The following is a 21,530-nucleotide window of genomic DNA, read 5'->3' on the forward strand; positions in this document are numbered from 1 at the left end:
TTGGGTCTGCACTGATTTCCTTTAAAATATTAATTGGAAGTGAAAAATAATTCCATACTCAACAATTCTCTAGAATTCTGAATTCACTAAACATTTGAAATAAGTATTTTATTGGAAAACATATACCTAGTAATTGGTTCTTAGAAATAAAACTGCCTAACCTGCTTTCCATCCTCTAAAGGCATTAAGCAACTAAAATTTGGTTGGGGTAGGAGCCAGGATTCACTAACAAGATTAAGTGGTTACATGCTCCAAAGTTAAACAAAACCCAAGGATGGCTGTGTGTGCGCACTTAAATTCTCAGCAGAGAAGGCACCAAAGGCTTATTAGACAGCTGGAGCAACCTCTCAGTTATTTACCCCCACAGCATGCCTTGCACGTGGGCAGTCTCACAGCATGTGTGGTCTGATTGCAGTGGAGCATCCTCCAGGTAGTCCAGTCATTGGTTCAGATTCCAGGGCTATATCCCTTTCTCTTACAAGGCTGGTCTGGTCTGAAAGCAGTTCTATCAAATGCAGTAATTCCCCCAAAACATTGGTTTCTTGGACTTGAGTGGCTTAGAGCAGCCTTGTGCACCCCTGCCCTCCAAACAGATGTGACAGAGGGGACGTGCCCCAGGCTGCCAGGGTGTGCAGGCAGATGCTCTGAGCTGTGCTGCTCAGAGTGGCCCTGTCCCAGTAAGCCCTGCTCAGGAGTGACACAGCAGGTGGGCTCGCTGCCAGCGAGGTGAGGGAATTTCTGCTGGAGATCTGGCCCCTGTCCAGCCAGGGTGGAGTGCAGGCAGAGCAGGCATGCCTCATGCTGCCAGTCCCTGTGCAGATAAGCTCAGCTGCACACAGATATCCAGGATGTGAACTTCTGCTCCCTCCGGGACTGTTTCCATCTTGCATGTTGAGCAGAACAGAGGGATTTCTTAATGTGCATTTGGGGTGCCAGCAGAGGAGGCAGTTACAGCCTGAACAAACCAGTCACAATCATCTTCCCCTTGTAGGATGTGAGGGGAAAATCCAGATGTCTTTTATCTAATGTATTGAGTTTGTTCAGAGTAAGTACCAGATAAAGGCTGGAGGGGAGGATTGGTACATGTCTTGCATGGGGATAGGTGTTCACAAGAAAATCACAAGGAAAGTATTTGCTTTTTCTCCTCAACCTTTGCTAAGTGCACGTTTTTGTCAGCAACTCCATTTTTGGTTTTGTTCAGTCCTGTGCCTTGTTCTTTGTGGGTGAGTGTGTGTTATGACTGAAACATCTTAAACGTGAATTCCATTCTGGGTGACAAGAAACAATTCAATGAACAAGTGCTCCTTTCCTTCCCAGCCCAAGAAATGCTTGTGGAGCTTAGAGAAGCGTTTTGTGCAGGTTGTGTAACATGATGTGCTGTAGGACTTACACATCAGCGGCCCGGCTAATTTAGCAGCTGGCTCTCTGATCTGCTCTTGTACGTCAGGAAAATGCAGCCTTTCTACTGGTTTTGTTATTGTTACAAATCCTCAGTATTTCTTCAGCTGCTACAAAGGGCAACTTTTTAATTTTTTTTCTTAAACTGAATCATATCACTGCTTGGACCAGTCACATTCTGTATGTGTATTCTTTAAAAGGAGCTAAATAAAAACCAGAAAACCTCAAGTCAGTGCTGCTTGGTCAGTGCTACTGCTAAGCTCCTCATTTAAGGAGAAGAAAGTTTGTTTATCCTCTGTACCCCAAGCACATGCATGCGTAATTTATGTCTTGAGCATTTCCTTTACAAATATTCCTGCTCTGTGGGAGCTCATAGGATATGCACTATGCACTGGTGGGTTTCAGGAACGGCCTCTTTGAGGCCTGAGGCACTGCAGAAATCTCCCTGTGCTCAAGGGCTTTGCTTTTTCTAGATGGTCTGGTTTAAGACAGACTCTGACTTGTAAGTAAATGGCCAACTGCAAGCTGTATTTTCAAAGAACTGTGGTTTTAACCAGTGAAGTGTAGGTCAGTGCTAATACAATTAAACATAAGTGTACCCCAGCATCAGATGATCTCTAGTGTGACAATAGCTGGCTTTAGACTTGACAAAATCAGCTAGAGCTGTTCCATTTAATCAGTTGAGGATTTTCTTTATTTTGAACTTCCTTCAAAGGAAGCATTTTACTTCAATTGCAGATGTGCTCAATTTGGAAAAAAACCTATGCTTCTGCCTGTATTTCTCTTTTATGCCTGGCAGCCTCTGAACTGACTGGTTCATGTGAATCTAATTCTTATCTGAGTGACTTTGGTGCAAATTAGGGGTTAAATCAATTATGTTCTCCTGCGACCTTCTGAATCAAAAACATACATGTATCTGTTACTGTCAGGGGTGGGCTTGAGCCATTTTGGAAAAGCAGGGCTGCTTTTCATAAATATTTGTCTTGATTTAGTTTCCTGGGATATAGTTTAAATGTAAACTGCTCTGTATGCTTTACTTTTGTGCTATCTTGCTCTATCACATCACACGGTCTCACGTACTATATAAGAGTATGGCACTACATCATGCTGTGGTGATTATTTGAAAGGGCGTACACTCTGTTTTGGACTAGATAACTGTTATCAGTGCAGATAATTGCTGTCAGACACAAAATAGACTCAGTAAACAAACATTTCATTTTATCATGTGACAGATGCCTGCTGTTTTGTACAGTGTATTTGAATGATGTTCACTATAAATCAGCACTGCTTCAAAAGCAACAAATCCAGCTCGCCCAAATCCTTCCTGACATAATTACCTTTCTGATAGATAGAAAGTTTTCATTGTTATATACACATGATGGCATTTACAGTTGCAGATAAGTGTTTGACATAAACATCTAAGACAAACCAATTCCCCTGACCGCTGTCAGGGGTTGTGGGGGGAGATTTTTTTGTTTGGTTTTTTGGGATTGTTGGTTGTTTTTGGTTATTTTGTTTATTTTTGGTTTTGTTAAATGGGGTTTTTTTAGACTTTATTCCCCTCTCTTTGTTTTTCTCCCTAGTAAAGAAAAAAATACCTTAAGTTTTGGAATTCATACTTGAAAATTTAGACTGTCAGAGAGAAATGAACCAATGAGTTAGCATATTCAGGACGACTTAGAAGTGCAATGGGAGTAAAAGTCTTAATTTTGTGGAGAATGAGCACAAAGCCTCTGCTTGTGCTCCTGTGGATTTTCTGAACAAAAGGATCATCATTATCTGACAAGTATAAACAATGCATTGCTTTTTTTTTCTCCCAGTGATGTGTGTCTGTGTCTTTCTCTGCAGGTCCTGTGCCTCAGAGGGAATGTGTCTTGTCGCCTGTTAACAATTCGCACCCAGTCCATGCCTTGTTGGAAAGCTTTACAGTCCTGTCTGGCTGTGCAAGCCGGGGCACGACGAGCCTGCCCCAAGAGGTGCACGTCCTCAATCTCAGAAACCCCAAGGAGGGTCTTGGCCATCATGAAAGAGAGGTAAAGGGGAAATTAGTTTTTCTCCAGATCCCTGGTGATAAGTATGTCTGCAAATGGGATTGTTATATGTTTATTTGCTGCATAAAGTTATTTCTGAATTGTCACCAAAGTACCACAAAGAACCATGTGCAATTTGCATGGAGACTGTCCACCTACACTTTACATGTCATGTGAATAAACTGCTTCCATACCTAGCCACCCTCTTCATTATCTTTCACAACCACAAAGTATACTCAAAAAAGGTAGGGGGTGAGCAAAGGAAATAAGAAACAGATTTAGATCTCCCACAGGCCTTTGCAGAATTGGCTGTCTTCAAAAGCAGGTCGTTTACCTAAATGTGTTGTAAATTAACATGAATACCTTTGGAACCCTGCCATGACCACTATAAACAAATACTGAAGTTTAGATTCTTTTACAGCCTTAATGCTTCACTGAGGAGGGGACTGCTGTACAGAAAGCAAGTGTTGCTGACTATGGTAGTCTAATTACTTATGTCTGCTGCACTTGGAGGGACTGGCAAAAACTTCAGCTGTTCTGAAAGCAACAATAGAATAAAATTTTTGATGTAAGGTTGTGCCATACTGTTGTTTACTCTCAAAACACATCAAAACAGAGTGCCAAAGTGCAAAGAAAACATTGCATGCCATGACAGCTGAGCCTTTTAGTTCATATTCTTACAGTATTACACACACAAATCCTTACTACTGTGTCCTGTGGGAGCACCGTGTGGATACACAATTAGAGAATTTGTAAAGAGAGAACAAAGATGATGATCTAACAGGGAGAAACTCAGGAAAAGAGGGTCTAAATCTGTGCTGAAAGAACTTTCAAGTGGAGTCTTTCTTAGTGATTAAAATGAAGGCAGATTCCCTTGGCCAGAATCAGTCTTTCCACTGACTTCAGTATCAGCCTTGTTGGGTTTGTGGTGACTTCAGCTCAATGTGTATTGTATGCATCCATGAAATTTCAGCTGTTGTGTTAATTTTCAGTATATATATGGTCTTAAATGTCTAGTTTATCGTGAGAAAAATTACTTACAGTTTTTTCAATAGATACCTTATTGGCTTCCATTAATCAAAATTGTCAGATCTTCTACTGTAATGAGATGAATAGAAAAGTTAATGCTTTTTTGGTGGGACTGTGAATGAGGAACAGATATTTTTATATTTGGAGGGGGTAGTGGTGGTGTGGGAACTTGTTTTGGGAATTTTTTTTTTGTTTTGATGTTCTTAAAACCTTTCTTAGTATACCAGGCACTGGATAATCAGCCTGTTAAGTACACTGTGAAAGACTGAAAAAGGTGTAGGTACGATCAGTTCTTTGGACACGAAGCCCAAGTTGTTGGGTTTTGTGGGTTGTTTGCTTGGGGAGGGTATTTGGGGTTGGTTGTTTTGGGTGTTTTGAGCATAGTTTCCGATGAGAAATAAATAGCTGGATGTGATTCTGCTGTAGATTTTTCAGTGCTTCTCTCATCTCCCAGGAAACTTTAAATCCATTGCTAAGTCAAAGGCAAATTTGGTGTGAGCAGATCTCGCAAGGTGATCACAAGTTTTATTGAAAGTGGGCAGAAGAGTGCCTGCACTCTGAGGCTGTGGTACTGAGGGAACTTGTAACTCCTTGGTTACTAAAGGGTGCCCAGGGCAGGCAGGCATGAAATGGGCTGCAGCTGGAGCTTGTACCTCCCGAGAGAGCAGCATGACTCAAGTGCATTTGCATAAGCCCAAATTTCCCTCTGGGCCGTGACGCGGAGCTTTGTGCGGCCTGGCCGTGTGCGCGCACAGCGTGAGCCAGCCACGCTGCACGGGGATGAGGGCTGTGCCCTGCTGCCTGCTCAGAGTTACACAGTGCTGCAATTAAACACTTGGCTTTGAGTAAAAATACTTGCTGTCCAGCAGAAAGAGGCTGCTTGAGGCTCATCTGATGTGCTTATGCTAAGAAAGCAGTTTGCCCTAAGCTGTCCTGTCTGTGTGCTTTGGGGTGTGCTAAAGTGTAGGGCATTGAATAGATCTCAGCATTTGAAACCTGTGGCCTCTTTCTCCCATTTCCTGAGCAATTTCCAGTCACAGCCCTTGGAGATGGCTGCTCTGAAAATGCGCAGGAAGCTGGAGCAAGGTTTGCTGGCAACAGTGTTGAGCAAAAGAGTGTAAACAACTTGGAAAGATCAGATTTTACTTATAGGATCAGGCTCAGAGAACAAAGCAGAGCAAATGTTATCTTTTCCATTATTGTAGAAACCAACTCCAAGTGGCCCTTAGTCTAAAAGTAGAATGCACCCATCACCTTAAGTTACATGAGCTTGATTTACCAGCTGAGGTATTTCCTGTTGCCTGCAAATGCTGATAGCAAAGGTAGAGATCTGTTTGTCATGTAGTATTTCCAGTAGACTCCAGAATAAAACCAGTAGTTTTGTTTGACAGCACATTACTTAGATTTAGCAACATCGAAAGCATGTTTAAATAAATCATGTATTTGTTCAGAGGTTGGCTGAAGTTTAATGATATGGAATGCAAGTTCTGAAAATCTTTAAGTGAAGTCTTGCTTTGGGAGAGGAGGTTGGGTTGTTTTGTTTTTAACCTGCACTGTGCTAGAATGCTGCTAAATTACACATTCCTTACTTGCCGGGAGGAGTGTAAACTTCCCCTAGCAAATCCCTTGGAGAGTTCATGCATTAAACATACTTGTGCAGTTATCATGGCTCTCATAAAGATGCAACATATGTGTATGCATTAATTTAACTCTCTTTGACACTCGTGTAGAATATACAGACAACAAGCGTTTGCAAATTTAAGGGGTGGCTGATGAGGGGGAGGGTGTGTGGCAGGGGTGATGCAGGCAGGCTTTTCAGTAGGGGTTTGTAAGATTTGAGTGCTTGTCCTTCCCTATAAACTGGGAAAAAGAAAACAAAAGACAGACTGGAAATGTATAGGAGTGTGTATTCTGAACAGTCTTTGCGAAACTGAATCAGTAGTTTACCACTTCTGTGTTATGGCAGAAATCTGGTAAATATAAGCTCATATAATGAAATATTGTTATCACATTTATGATCTTCAAGGAATTTGTTTGTATTTTAATTCATTAATCCCATGGGGATGAAATCTTGTGTGTTGAGACTGGGAATATCTTCTTTCTTCAAGTAAGAACCCCCACAGTTCCAATCTCTTTCATATATTTCTTAGAAATGTCTTTTATCACAATTCATATTTGGCCATGCTTTATCATAGGAAATAGAATACGGGTGCATGTAATAGCCTCAAGTGTTTATATTGAACTTGGCAAGAAAAATGCAAGCCTTTTTTGTTTGTTTTATTTGATCAAATATTCCTGGGGAAGTGAGTGCGTGTGTGCATTTCTGTACTGATCTGAGTCTCAGCTGAATGCCAGGAACTACTGAACTCTTACAATAACTTTCTCTTTGGCTTTGGGTATCTTCACTACTTCAGTTTCTCAGTTTTTGGAAAAGAGATAGTTGCTTCTTCATGGAGCTGTTTGTTCTGAGAAAGAATTATTGTTTGCAGAGTAACTTGGAAACTCTAGAAATTTGCACCAGAAAAATGTGTATAGAAGAGCATAAGATTATTCTTAAATCAAAGTCACTCTTCAAGTATATTATCAAATCCTAAATAAATGGAGGATTCTTTTTCTTATGCCTGTTGGTTGAATTTCCCTGAGCTTCTTCGGGCACACAGTTACAATTGAAATAGTTAACAGGAGAGAGGAGGGGCATATAAAGTTAATCTCATGTGAATACTTAGGATTGAATACATATGAATACATGGAATCGGAGTTCCTGGCAATGGAGTCACTATTGTTTTCATTGACATCCTCATCCTAAAAAACTTTGAGATGTTATGCCTGATACAGATGTTTAACATGTGTTCTATGAAATGAAGGCAGGAAAATTAAGGACTTGTCTTTATATTTATAATTTCGAATAATGCTACTGAGGCTGTAATAATTTGATGGACCTTTTTCCCAATGTTTAATCAGTGCTACTCGGTAAAAAGTTAACAATAACAACTTTAAAATTTCCTTTGAGAGTAAACATGATATTAAAATGGATGTTAGCTCCTGGAATAGGCTAGTTGTAATAGGCTGATCCTGAATTCAGGATAATTTTTCTGTGTCACAGTGTTTTTGGTTTTTACAATTTTGAAGATCTAGGTGAAGGTGGTGAAAACCCAGTTCATGTTGCCTAATATGCTGCATATTTACTGTATTTCTCAATGTGTTTGTTTTAACTGTTTTCAGAAGTTCAATACTACAACAGCTATACCCAAGGCTATGTAAGGGAAAAATGTTTTGTTTCATGCTCAGGCATCCAGAGATCCAGGAACAGCCTTGAGATTCAGCTCAGATAAAGGGGCCACTTTCTGGGCATATTTAAAACATGCTGACCTGCAGCACCAGAGTCATGGTCAGAGGGAGCCTGGAGGTCATGTGCTGACCGCAGGCAGGAAGGGAATTCAAGGTTTGTTACTTGACAGCTGGAGTTAGTGAGGATTTTGTTACCTATTCATTTGTTTGAATAGATACACAGTGCTGCACGTGGGTATATTTAGTATTTCTGGTAGGTCAAAGGCCTTTGCTTTGAAGAAAAGTAGTTGCTGCTTTAGAAAAAGAAGCTTTGAGAGATAAAACAAAGCACTGTGCCTCTGCCAAGGTACAGACAAATTCTGAACTTAGCAACAGTGTTTTTCTTTTCTTGCCTCTTGACTTTCTGACCACCTTAGCTTGGCAGCAGTTGTGGATCTCTAGCTCTAGCAGCAGACCTGCATGTTTCAATGCATGTTCAGGGGTTTTGAACCTTCAGCCTCTTCAGCTGGCCAGATGTCCTGTTATACTGAGCCCATCAAGGTTAATTTGATCACTTCACCCAGTACTTCTTGTTCCTTGATGACGTGTGGCTCATGAAGTTGTGCAGACGCAACATAATCAGTCATCCTGGGTATACAGAATAACAATGGAAAAGGAGCTTGGCCACCTGCAAGACTCTCTGTCAAATTTGAGGTTGACTACTGCTTTTTATTGTAATTATTTTGCATGGTGTTTTGTGAGGGAAGGGTGCCACTTAAGAAGGTTGAGAATGGGGAAGTCCAGATGAATTACTGCTTCCACCAGTGCTCTGTGCCAGTGAGGTCTCAGAGTCAAGCTGTGAGTGATGCTGTGGCAAATGTACTCCAGGAAAACCCTGTATTTGTTCCTTGGAAAGCAGGAGTTCCTCATCACATGCATCTTTGATCCTGGGTAATTTCCAAAGTTTGTGGTAGCTCCACTGGCTCACCAGAATGGTTTCACAGGCTGCTGTTTTACTCCCTTTATGCACAGCCATGCCCAAGAGCCCAGCTGGAGTACTGGACTAAATCAGAAGAAAAAGTACATTATAGACCTTATAAAGCCTTAAAAGTAGTGGAAGCATGTGCCACAGAAATCATAATCATTTAGTGTCTCAGGTAACTCCATGTCTGCTGAAAGCTGCATCTCCCATGCAGCTGATACATTAAAATGACATTAATGTCTTAACTTGCCTTCAGGATGAACATGGCATTACCATATTTTTAAGAAAGTGGAGTTTGCTTGTTGTTTGAAAGGCTTTACAATGCTCTTTCTCTTCTCTGTTAGCACTTGGAGGCATCTGTGCTTGCATAAAATTCCACCTTTTTTAATGTGGCTTTTCCATCTTGTTTGTCTGGACTGCAGTCTTTGCATGTTGTTTTTAGCCAGCTCAGGATTTGCTGGTCACTGGATTTGGCAGTCCTTTCATGTTCTGCCCACCAGAACTGCCAGAGGAAGTCCTGTGTTGGCCAGAGGAGTCTGTTTGTACAGAGCCTTATGTCCTGCAGGAGCGTGGCTGGACACGTGTCTGCCTTAAAGAGGCAGCAGTGACATCTCATTACTTGGAAAGCACTGTGCAAAGCCTTGCTATTTTCTGTTTTTAGAAATGGGGCTGTTTGCTGTGTGCAGAAAGTGAGCCCTGTTCTCAGTTGAGGGAGCTGTGTGGAGTGGTGGCTGAAGCCCTGCCAGGGCCTACCACAGAATGCTAGCAGCTTCAGAAGGAAAAACGTCAGTGTGAGTTTTCTGGCTGCTCACAGTTTTGGGTTTTGCTGACTGCTGCTTAAAATGTCGTGTTGGAAGCTGTAAACTGGACCCTTGTTTTCCGCTGAGGCAAGATGCAGCAGGTACTGCTGTGCTCTTGCAGGGCTGTAGAGAGCAAGAAGGCTGCTGCTGTTTACTGGATGGGCTCTTCCTGTCTCTCTGAGGCTCGGATGTGTAAGCACACTGTGCACGTGGGCTCACACGGTTCTTTCAGGCAGATGTGTGTTGATTTTTGATCATAGACTGTGATTTGTTTCATGGTCTCCAAAGCCTCTGACATGTCTTCTTTATAAATTACTGCTTTGTCTGTAATTGCTTTCTCCGAGAAAAGATATTAAGGAAATGATGACATTTCCAGCAGTCCATCTATATCCCAAACTCCATGGTCAGGTTCCAGTCTAGCTTTGGGCTCATGCATGTATGTGTGAGATATTGGAGCAACATTTGTCAGGAGGGGTCATATTTATGTTGTTCTCTAGAGTGTCTGTTTGAACCAAAAGCTGGAATTAATAAAGTCATTCTTCTTCAGCCTCCCAGTGCAGAGGAAAATTTCCAACATAAATTGTGTGGAGCTTGCCATGCCTGACAGCCATGCTCCTGAATCAGCTGAAAATGTGAAACCATGCTGTGGCAAGATGGAAAAACAACAAATGTTTTAATTGGTTGAGTGTTTTTATGTGGATCTTGCTTTTGATAACACTTTGATAACACTCAAGTTTGTGTTTCTCTAGAAGAGTCTCTTATTTTCCCTGTGAAACATAAGCAGTGTACTTATACAGTAGCAAACACTAAACTACTTTAGTGATACATTAGTGCAGCTCTGTAGTTTCTGCTGGGTGGCTAGCATCTATCTAACTTGTTTAAAATACAGGCAGTGGAAACTTGTGTTTACCTGAAATAGCCTGTGTAGATTAGTTCAGAAGGCTCCAAATGCATTTAAGGAAAACAGTCCTGGCAGATACTTGTCATATGTCTTTTATCTCTCAGTTTAAGAAGCTTTTCCTTTGGGACAGGAGCTGCTTTTTAGTAGGTACTCATATATCCTCTGACATAGTTAACTGCCTCCACATCCATTTTTTCTCTTCAGGGCACTGGACACCTGTTACACAGCTATTTAGTAATATTTTAGGGCAGGGGTGGGAGAAGGTAAAGCAAATTAAAATTTGCAGCTCAGGCAATGCACTGAAGGAAGACTTAGATCTGCAATATATGTACAAATAAATGTGGACTAGAAAATTACCTGGAAATTTGTTTCATTTCTGCGTGAGTTTTCTACCTTAATTATTGAGGTAAAACTCAGTGTGATGGTACCATTTTAGAATAGGCCACTAGCAACAGTAGGGGAGATGTTGTACTTGTGGTGTATAGGGACAAACCCTCTGCACTTTAACAGATCTAAAGCCAACAAGGAATTTTCCCACAAAAGAAGACTGTCCCCTCAGGATTCATTATATGCCATGTGAATGGTATTGACATCTACTGATTTATGCAAAGCTGAGCAAAGCACTGTGTTTTGGGAAGCCTGGCTGATCTGCAGAAGGGCACATGGCACAAATGGTTTCACTTAATCTTTGGGAGCCTGAGCATCTCGATCAGGTCACAGACAGAATGGGCAAAGGGGTCCCAGCTTTGCACTGACGGGCATCAGTTTTTTATTGACCAAAGCATGGGGCTGGTCACTGTGGGCAGCCCTTGCTCTGCAGGTGACCACAGTGGGGATTGTTGTGTGAGAGTTACATTTGGTTGGCAAAGCTGAGCAGAATTGTGTGTGCAGAGACTGCTTTCTTTGCTGCAGACAGAAGTTTTTGAAAAATCTTCTTTTTCAGGAAGAAAGAGAATTCTGGTTCTCAAAGCATGTAATGCTTAACACATTCAGTGAAAATTGAATTGATGTGTGTATGCACAGGGGAAGCTGGAATTTGTGTAATTCAGGTAACAAAGCTAACATAGGCAGTATGTGTATATCTACATAAAATTTATCAGTACACACTTTGGTTGTACTTCCAAGATGATAGTTACAGAGCTGTCTCAGTATGACTTATGATAATACATTTATTGCCCTTTGTGTTCTGTCCTTATATCCACCTTAAATCTTCAAGTTTTTTTACTGTTATTATTCTTGCACTGTGAAAGTCATACCCCTTTCTATTGCAAATAGGACTTCAATAACTGTCCTGCATATTTGCCAGGTTATTTGTGTCAGGAATAGCTTTTATTACCTGGGTATTTGCATAAATTATTAGCATTTGGCTGCTTCAGCTTAGAATAACAACTTAGGAACATCAGAAATTAATTTGCTATGTTTTTGTCAGAAAATAAATGATGTGAGTAAGCTCTGGGCAGAAATAGCCCAATGTTTTCATGAAGCTAGAAGAACTGTTTTGTAATGTCTCCTTGTGTCAGAATTTTTTAAAGCTATGTGAGCTGTGGTGCTTTCTGAACAGGCACTGCATTGCCAGTAGAACCTTACCAGCGTGGTTGCCTGCTCTTCCACTTTTGAGGAGCGAGTATCACTGGTGCAGGAAACTACCAGTTATGAACCAGACACAGACAACTCTGCTGCCAGGAACAGAGCAGTATGTTTAATGTCATACAGCATACTCATCTGGCACATGATGTCTTTGATAATGTTATAGTACTAAATTTTATTTGTAATTTGATTTTTTTAGTCTGTTGTGGGGAGCAGCTGAATTACAAGCCACAGGAAGAGATCTAAATGTGCTGCAATTCCATCCTATTACACAGACCCTCAGCTTGGTCATTCAGTACTAGGGCAAGAAACATACCAGAGCTTACGCTGGAGGCAGAACTACAGATAATTTCTGACTGTGCTGCAAGCCCTTAGGCTTTTGTTCTAAAGGGCTCTCTCTCACCCAACTGTTAGATACAAGTATGAAGTCAGTGTATGGGCAGGTCAGTTTTCTAGCTGGTTCTGAAGCCTTAGGTCTTCATTAAAAACAATGTGCTGCTCTACAGGGAATAGGTGCCAAACTCAAGGGTGATGCTTCATCCCTACTGAAGGTGAAAGGACTTTGTTTAGTTCATGTCTTGAACACATGTTTTGGGGCTGTCCTTTAATGGCTGAGGTCAGCTGGTCTATTCAGCCTAGGGAAGAGGAGACTGAGGGGAGACCATATGACATTCTACAACTTCCTCATGAGGGGAAGAGATGGCCAGGCACTGATCTCTTATCTGTGGTGACCAGTGACAGGACCCAAGATAATGGCCTGAAATTGTGTCAGTGGAGGCTTAGGTTGGATGTTAGAAAAAGGTTCTTCACTCAGAGAGTGGCTGGGCACTGGAACCCCCAGGGAAGTGGTCGCAGCCTTAAGTCTGACAGAGTTCAAGAACTGTTTGGACAATATTCTCAGGCACAGGGTGTGACTCTTGGGGATGGTGCTGTGCAGGGCCAGGAGTTGGACTCAGTAATCACTGAGGGTCCCTTCCAACTCAGCTTGTTCTGTAATTCTCTGATTTTCCTGTGAATCGTTATTAATGGGAACAACATGCATAATTCAAAATAATTTGTTAGTGGATGTTGGCATGTTCATGTGCTGTAGGACTTGACTTTTAAGCTCTTTGTGTCTAGCACAGCACACCCTGACCTTTATCCCCTATTGTAGGACAAATGAGGGTGAAGGGAAAAGGAGTTTTCAAACACCTACTTAATGAAGAGAGTGCAGTGGGCCACAGGTCATAGTTGGGGAGTCCTTATCAACTTTTCTGTTTTCTTATCTTCTTTTTTTATGGAGCCTAGTTTTCCAGTCTGGGTGGTAGATTGTAACAGTCAAGAGATTGTGCAATAGTATTCTCTCTTCCATGAAGTAATGTATGGGACCTCATCTGTCTCTGGTTTAGTGCCAGTAGCTTCAGTGGAATTATGCCAGAGGTGAATCTTTCCCATGATTTTTAAAACTGAGCTATAACTGCTGTTTAGTCAATCTGGTTCTCTAGTACTGTGTGGGCGAGAAGGTCCAGGCAATGCCAATCTATTTGCAATCGTGTACTTAGGGTAAAATAAGCAAAGGGTTGATTTTAAAATAGAATGTTACATGAGCCTTGGAAATGAACTTCAGTCCCCATGTACCTGGGTAGATGCTACCTGGGACTCAGATCCATTCCCTAAGGATTGAGTTGTGCCTCATCCTGGAAGTAAGAGCAGGTCTTTCCTTCCCTTGTGCCTCGTGCATCACAGCTCTCTCCCTGCTCTCTCCCACAGGGACAGGTCCCTGCCCCAGCAGCATCCATGAGTGCTGCTCTGGCACAGAGAAGGTGGCATGGTGTGTCCCTGGCATGGACTGGGAAGGTGGCACATGGTTGGGTTCTGGAGGAGAAAAAGTAACTCTCTGTGGGTATGAATGCTTGCTTTTAGTGCCATTGCAGTTTCCCTGCAGTTAGTGGTTTCTTTGATACTGTTTTGCAGATCTTCTGATTGCTGAGGTGAGTTTTCAAAAATTGGTGCTTGCCCTGTCTGAACAAAGAGTCTGTGTTGGAGAACCTTCCCAGAAGGGAAGCAGTAGGATCTTGTGCACTTTTAGGAACCTGCTTATACAATCATTTGATTTAAGAATGCAAATATGTAACACTGAGAGCAAAGTTACATTCAAGCCGTAACACCATGTGAACATATTTTAAGTTTCTTGGAAAAATCAGCAAACTCTCTCTCAGAAACTGTTGGCTCTCAAAAGCTGGGTATTGTGATCTACTATAGCTGGCTTGGTATCAAATCTGTAAAACAATACTCAGGCAGCATAGCAAAACTATGAGGGGGAAGAAAAAACAGTATTTCATTTTGAATCACAATCCCTGTCTAAAGAGTGTGCTTTTTCTAGACTTTTATTTGGAGAAGAAAAGGATCCTTCTCAAAGTACTTGATAAACACTTCTGAAAAGTGGTGCAGTACCAGATCTCACCAGTTGAGTTGGATTAATGGATTAATCCTTAACTGAATTCTATTACGGCCGATGTACTAACATTATATTTTGTTCTAATGAATTTCAGTAGAAATTCCAAATCTCCTATACTGATAGACACAAGTGAACTGTAAAAATAAGTTTCTCCATATGAATTTCTTTGACTTGTAATATCAGAATAAACTATGTTCTAAAAATATTGTATTAACAAAAGGAGTGAAAGCACTTAGGACAGAGATAGGTGTAAATTTTCATATTTCAGCTCTAAATTTTGCCTGCTTTGAATGAGTTATTTAATCTTTGCAGCAGAGTAATGAGTTAAGATGTCATAAATCTGTCTTTACTGCATCACTTATAAGTCAGAAAATGTACTTATGTGATCTGAGAGTTAAAATTCTTTTTTTCTTCTTTTTTAGAGAACAGCTGTCCAAGCCTAGACAGTGTAATTCAATACAACACCACATATTTTGTCCTGGCTTTTTAGCACAGATTTGTAATGGTTGTTTTGGAAAATGTGCTATGGATTTATCTGAAGGTCTTCATGCCGGAATAGTTAATTCAACCTTACAAATCCTTGGCACTTAGCTTTCATCTTTTTAGAGCAAAACACAGAGCCTGTGATTTGATGCCTTGAAGTCAGCAAAACAAAATGGTACTTTAACAGCAGCATTTACTTTGATCAGTTTTCAGCATTTGTGTCCTTGCCTTTCACGTAGTACAAATTGCTTTAGCAGAGTAGCGGGGCAGGAGCCCGTGGACTGTTTTTGTAGTTGGTTTCTGTGGTGATCCTCAGCCTTCCATGAAACTGATCTCTGGGGACAGGAGCCTCTGCAGCCGCCTTAACCTTGCTGCTGCTGGAGCCCTGGAGGAGCTGTGCAGAGTGGGCAGCCAGCAGTGACCAGCAGGGTCTGGCTCAGCAGTGCCAGCAGAGCTTCGGTGGGCACTGTGCCCGTGGAGGGCAAATGCATTCCAGCAAACAGGACACAAGCTCGGGGCTTCACAGCCCCCTTGGACCTGGATGCTTTAAAGAGGAACGTGTAGGTTTTGTTCTGACATTTTCAGAATAGCTGAAGTCTATCATTTTCAGCTATGACCAAATCCTTGTATTCCTCACAAGTTAGTCATGTATTATTTGGAGGAGTGTGTGCCAAAGGGGGCCAGACACCAGTCTGAAGAGGAGCTTCCTCTGACAAACAGCTGCTGAAGTTGAGCCTTGCTGAGAGAGCCATTGCTGACACACATGCCCAGAAGGTCTGGCCTAGCTATCGATTGCACAATGAAAGTGTCGGCTGTGCAGCGGCTTTGTGATCCGATGAGCCCTTCACTGGGAGTGAGGAATGTGTTGGACCACACTGACTTATTTTCCTGCACTGTTGTGTTGCTGTCTGCTTGGGTAAAATACTGTCTCTTAATATGTTTTTAAAGTAATATAGGCAAAGCAATAGCAGCTTTTTAAATGGACTAGGTGACCTAAAATGCCCAAGTCCATTTAATGATTCTGGTTTAATTTTCTTTTGGTGTTGTTTGACCAAAATGGTCACAGACCTGCCTGAGCCGCAGAAGACTTTGAATCAAGTAGTATGTTGTTGAGAAGTACCAAATGTGTGTACCGTATAAGCTTCTTTGAAAATCTGGGAATGGGTGGAGGATGTCCCTTTTTGGATCTCTTTTTTTTTTTTTTTTTTTTTTTTTCTTAAAGCTTATGTGGGAGTTTTAGAAAAAAGTTAGGAACTTTACTACAGAGTTCACAGAGTTCAGAGTTTCACACCATGTCTTCAAAACACTTTTTGCAGCACTAAACACACATAGGATTAGTTTCTGATGGAGTTTCTGGGCAAGACTTCCATAAATATTGAGTAATAGGTATTTTGCCTGTGAAAATACAAAAATAAAGGGAAAATTTGTAGTTATCTTTGTGCTATTAATTAGAAACCTTTTTTTCTGGTGCTTTAAAGCAATTGAGTATCCTTTTGTCAGTTTGTGTTGTGTTCTAAAAGTACTGTGAACTGTAGCCATGAGAAGGGATGTGTCTTGAATAGCTCTTGAGCTGAGATGAGACAGAAAGGTGTCCCGGGGAGGGGGATCACTTGGGACTCAGCTAATACATGGTATAACTAGAGCCACAGTGGGGACACTGCAGCAGAAATGGTATTTTGTTGAGATTGCTGTAGGGAGAGTAGGGATGAGGATCTTCCTGTGCAGTGCTGTGGATGGGGGCAGCCATGCCAGAACTTAGCAAAGGGACAAGTCAGTGGGAGCACAGCTGTGACAGCAGAAAGCTCAGCAAGGCACAGCTAAAGAACTTGTGCTTGTGTTGATGTCATAACTTTTAACACCTTAGAGTCCTGTTAAGCCTTTCAATCTCTGAAGCAGGAGTGGGAAGAGGCATTTAAATGCCTCTGATGCATATTAAAAGTCCAGGCTTTCACCTGGACTCTGCAGTTCAAACCACCCTCTCTCACATTACCACCTCTCTGGTGAGCTCTTCTGACCATGCCTGCTGTACTTGGACTGAAATTTCCCTGTGATACCCACTGACTGTAGTTATGCAGTGTAAAAAACCCAATGCTTGGCAGCAGGGTTTTGGTGTAAAGATCTTGGGTGCTGGTAACTCCCCAGCAGTTTGCTTGAAAAATTTGAAAAACTTGGTTGAAAAAGATGCATTATATACATCTTTAATTTTACAAGCTGAGGGAATAGCAACTACAAAGTCTGATAGCAGACCCAGTTGCGAAGAGTCTCTGATTTTCTCACTAAGGCAGTATGATTGCTCTGTGTGCTCTCATGTGACTAAAACAACAGGAAGAAATCTTCATGAATTCTAAAACATCTGTCTTGTCTGATAGATGTTGGTTTTGAACAAATTTGTCTATCAGTTGAAACAGAGGTACTTCTCCATGTCCTTATTACCCAAAGGACTCGGCCTAGCTATTTCTGAGATGAAGTTTTCAGAGTGTGTTACATGTATTGTATCATTCCTGCTTTTAATAAATAATGGAGGTTTTAAATAGCAAAAATTTTTTGAAGTTTCTAATAAGAGCCATATCTTTTACATTGACTTGCCATTCTGATAAAAACACAGCCAGGATGCAAGCCTAAGCTGAGTCCTCTTGTTGGCCAGTGCAAGAGCATTGTTACTAGTTTTTATTCTTGGTTATTTAAGCACATAACTATATTATAAGTAATTTCATAAATATCTAGCATCAAAGGAAGTCAGTTATTATTTGGCTTGGAAATACGTTGGATGCACTTTATGCCATTTGAAGCTGAAAAAAATCATCATGAAATTTGAGCTCATATTTCTGAGATCAGAACTTCAAAAGATATAACTGGACTATTTTACTAAACTGAGATTACAGTGCTTTTATTGTTTTGTGAGAAAACATAAACCTAGAACAAGGTAATTACATTTAATAGTTTTAACAGCTTATTATTAATTAGCAGTGATTATAGCTGAAAAGCCTCAAGAATTACTGAAAGCTGCTTAATTGTCATGAATTTAATAGTAGTTCTAAACACTTTTTCCTTTTTACTTTCACCTCTCCATTTCTAGACAGAACAACAAACCAGAAGTCTTGTAAAATGAATAATTTCTCTCTTATTTTCAGGTAACAGAGCTACTTTGGCTCTATAGCTGGTAGACCAAAGCAGTTTCTGTAGCTAAGAATGTGACTGTTTGGCATTTCAGGTCTCTGTCCTCCCATTAGAATTGAGAGCACTACCACCCTGCACTTTGCTAAAATGAGAAAGAATAAAATACTTTAGAGGCAGAAAATAGAGGGAAATGTGGTTCTTGGTAGTCTGTTGTACTTGGTGTTTTCTTTATGAGATGTGTTCTGTGCTGGAGAGGCCAGGTGGTGCCAGAGGTGGCTGCAGGAGCAGGAGATGGCACTGCCTGACCTTCCTGCAGGCAGGGCTGTCACTGCCCAGCTGCTGCCACGAGAGGAGCTCCTTCTTTAGGGCAGCTTGGCTTTAGTACAAATATGGATCTACTCAGTTTTCCAACAACTTTAATCAAGCTTAACAAAGGGGAGGACAGGGATGTCCTGGGTGCTCCCAGTGGTGTGTGTGTGGGATGTGATGTCTGTCACTGTGGGGACTTGAGACACCTTTGGTCAGTGGCATTTCAGAATCTGGTGCATTCTGCATGTAAGCAACTGCTACCAGTTAGTGTGAGAGCACAGCCAGCTGTTTGCTAGCTTTCTTGCAAGTTCTTAAGTAGTGATAAAAGGTCTTTCTGCTGTCCTCTGGGTGTCTTGGACCTGAGACCAGGGCCTGGCGTGACCTTATAGTGATGGTGAACTTTTCAAGGTGAAATGAATAAAAAAAAAATTAAAAAAAAAATTCAAAAAACCTCAAAAAACCAACCAACCAACCAAAGGAAAAAAAAAAAAAAAAAAACAAACAAAGCAAAAAACCCAAACCAACCAAACTAAAACCACCCTTCTGTCTACTTTGGAAAATATTTTCAACAGTAATAGGTACCTAGTTTTCAATTTGGTCTCTAGCTTTCATCTAGTTAGTTTACTGGATGAATCTCCATTTACTTTACTGGTAAACTAATGGTTGTTTGCCACTATATAAGAATCATGCAATGAACTATACATAGTCCCTCTTCTCTATCTCAAATATCCTTTTAATTTCTCTAGCAGGATACAGAATTAATTGTGAATTATCTTTGTGCTCATTTCTGTTTGCCGCCATTCAAACTGGTGGTTGTGTTCATGTTTGCTTCCTCTGTACTTTTTTTAGAAAGAGCTGTGATTGTCAGGGAACCTGCCTGTCATCAGTGTGGTGGGACATCAGCTTCCCTGCTCAGTCTATGGTAGATCATCTCTCCATAGCACACTAGAGATTTCTTCTGTAATGTGGGATGAAGTATCAAGCTAAATCCTGACTGCTTACACGGCTTATTAGGTGCCACAAAAACCACTGTAATATCAATTGCAAGTCTGTATATGCCAAAAAAGGCCAGGCTGTGCTGTCGTGTGTTTGGTTATGGTTTTTTCCAACACTGAGCCCTTTCTAGAAGGGCAGTGCTGGGGTACGAGGAGCTGGGCAGGAAGGACTTCCAGCAACTGCAAACTGGTTGTTTCAAAGCCACTTCTAACAGGTTGCCTCACTTCCATGATGTCCACTTTGCTCAGATCATTTACCCTGTGTATTTTTTTAACCTCTGAGCACAGGCATTTTCTTTCCCTAGTGTATGTTAAAATTTCTTTTGGAATTCCTTCCATAAAGTAATGTAGTGCTCGCTTGTGTTTCTGGATTTGTTCCTCCTGGTTTTTGTTTGTTTAGTTTTATTTGTTTTGCAGGCCAGATATATGTCCTTAACAGAATCAGCAGATGAGGTTTTATACTCTAAGCCAGCCTTGTAGACTACCATCTAGAAACCAGCAATCAGAGTTTGCTTTGCAATTCTTTTTATCTCCTTGTTCTCCAACTCTCAGCTTAGTGGTTTGACCTTTTGCATAAGATATTTTTCATCAGCATTTGCCAAGGTTTTCTTTTTAGCAGTGCTCTGCAAGCATAGAGCACAAATGTTAACTATTTCATATTTTATTTTCTCTGTGTTCTGTTGACTGACTTTTGTGGAAGTAGATTAGTCTTTAATCTTGAGTCAAGAGGTCTGAATGCTAAGAATCATAATATGTATATATATAAATTACCTTTGATTCATTGTTTCAAATTCCAGGAAGTATTCACATATTTCTGTGTTTTTCTGTAGGTCACATTACATTTGAATCCAATTTCATCAGTGCATATTCATCAGAAGCCTCTGGTGTTTCTTCTCAACTCTCCTTTGCCTTTGGTCTGGAAGCTAAAAACAGAAAGATTGGCACCTGGAATCCGAAGAGTTTTCTTTGTAAGTGTACACAGTCCTCTGGCCTGCTCTCTGTCATAGCTGCTTGTCACATAAGCGTGGAGTTAATGGTATTCATTTGGAAAATTTTCAAACTTTAGATTAAAAAAAAAAGTTAAGAGAGGGTCAAGTTTCATTGTAGGGCTCTGGGGAACAGTTAGATGGTAGGGCAAAGCAGTTTGGAAAAAGTAGCCAATTACTTGTTATGTGAATTTAAGGAAAGGAAAGCAAAACTGCTTTTCAGAATCTGCATGTCATACAACTATTAATACTAACAGCCATTAGAGTTCAAAAAGCTGTGAGGTTATAGCAGATTGGAAGTCTAACAGTACCATAAAGCAAAAAGCCTCAGAGCTATTGGAAATATTAAGAGTGGATGCTAATTGTGTGGTCTGTGACCAAAACAAAATTTTGTATCCATTGAGCTTAATATGTCCAGCTACGGTTTATGTCTCTGATGAAGTTTTGGTCTATTGAAATGACCAAGCTAAGCCCAGAATGAAGTAATTTTTATTTCTCAGAAAGGCTGGAGCACTGCTTATAATGCAAGATCCAAATATTACCTAGTATTTGTAAATCATGTCCTTACAGTTTGCCAGGACATTCAAGTTTGCTATTTGTAGTGAAACAGACAAGTTGTTTGGATTAAATTTTTAATGCATGACATCATGTCTAATCATGAGTTGTCTTCATGAAAGTTGCAGCTTTCACTATATTCAACTCTAATTGCAGGACTGAACTTGATTATTTTTAGCAGTGTCCTTACAAGGCTTAATTTTGCTCCTCCAGCACAGCTGACAGTGGTAGGCAAGATTGTTTCTGCAGCACCCAGGGGGAACTCAGCTGTGTCACTGTGCATCAGCAGGACAGGAGGATGCACTGTGGTGCAGCATTAGAACTCTGAGAAGGGACACTGCTCTCTCGGTTGACCTGGTGTGGTGGTGACATGGTGGAGGGCACCAAGAGTTCTGTCACTTGCTGGACACTACAAGCTTTCAGGAATTGTTTTTCTTTTTCCTGTCATCAAGCTGTCATATAAGAGTAGGAGTAGCCTTGATATTTTGAACTTCAAAGGACTCAGTCCTGTTTCCAGTGTATTTACTGATTGGTGCAAAGAATATGGCTTTGTTTTTATTCTAAGGTATTTACAATCTTAGGTTTTTCATTGGTGTTTTGGAGACTCATGACTGTTATCTTCCTGTTATGTGTCCTTAATGCAACCAGTACAGT

General features: G+C 41.0%; 1 protein-coding gene across 1 annotated transcript in view; it reads left to right on the plus strand.

Moving 5' to 3' along the window:
• Positions 1–21,530, plus strand: part of TGFBR3 (transforming growth factor beta receptor 3) — a 108,092-nt gene that overhangs the window by 39,665 nt on the left and 46,897 nt on the right. The window contains exons 3-4 of the mRNA XM_063165730.1: positions 3,247–3,431; positions 20,166–20,303. Coding sequence (XP_063021800.1) covers positions 3,247–3,431; positions 20,166–20,303 — 323 coding nt within the window. The remainder of the gene's footprint in view (positions 1–3,246; positions 3,432–20,165; positions 20,304–21,530) is intronic.

Source organism: Melospiza melodia, chromosome 11 (genome assembly GCF_035770615.1).
Source record: "Melospiza melodia melodia isolate bMelMel2 chromosome 11, bMelMel2.pri, whole genome shotgun sequence".
Lineage (NCBI taxonomy): Eukaryota > Metazoa > Chordata > Aves > Passeriformes > Passerellidae > Melospiza > Melospiza melodia.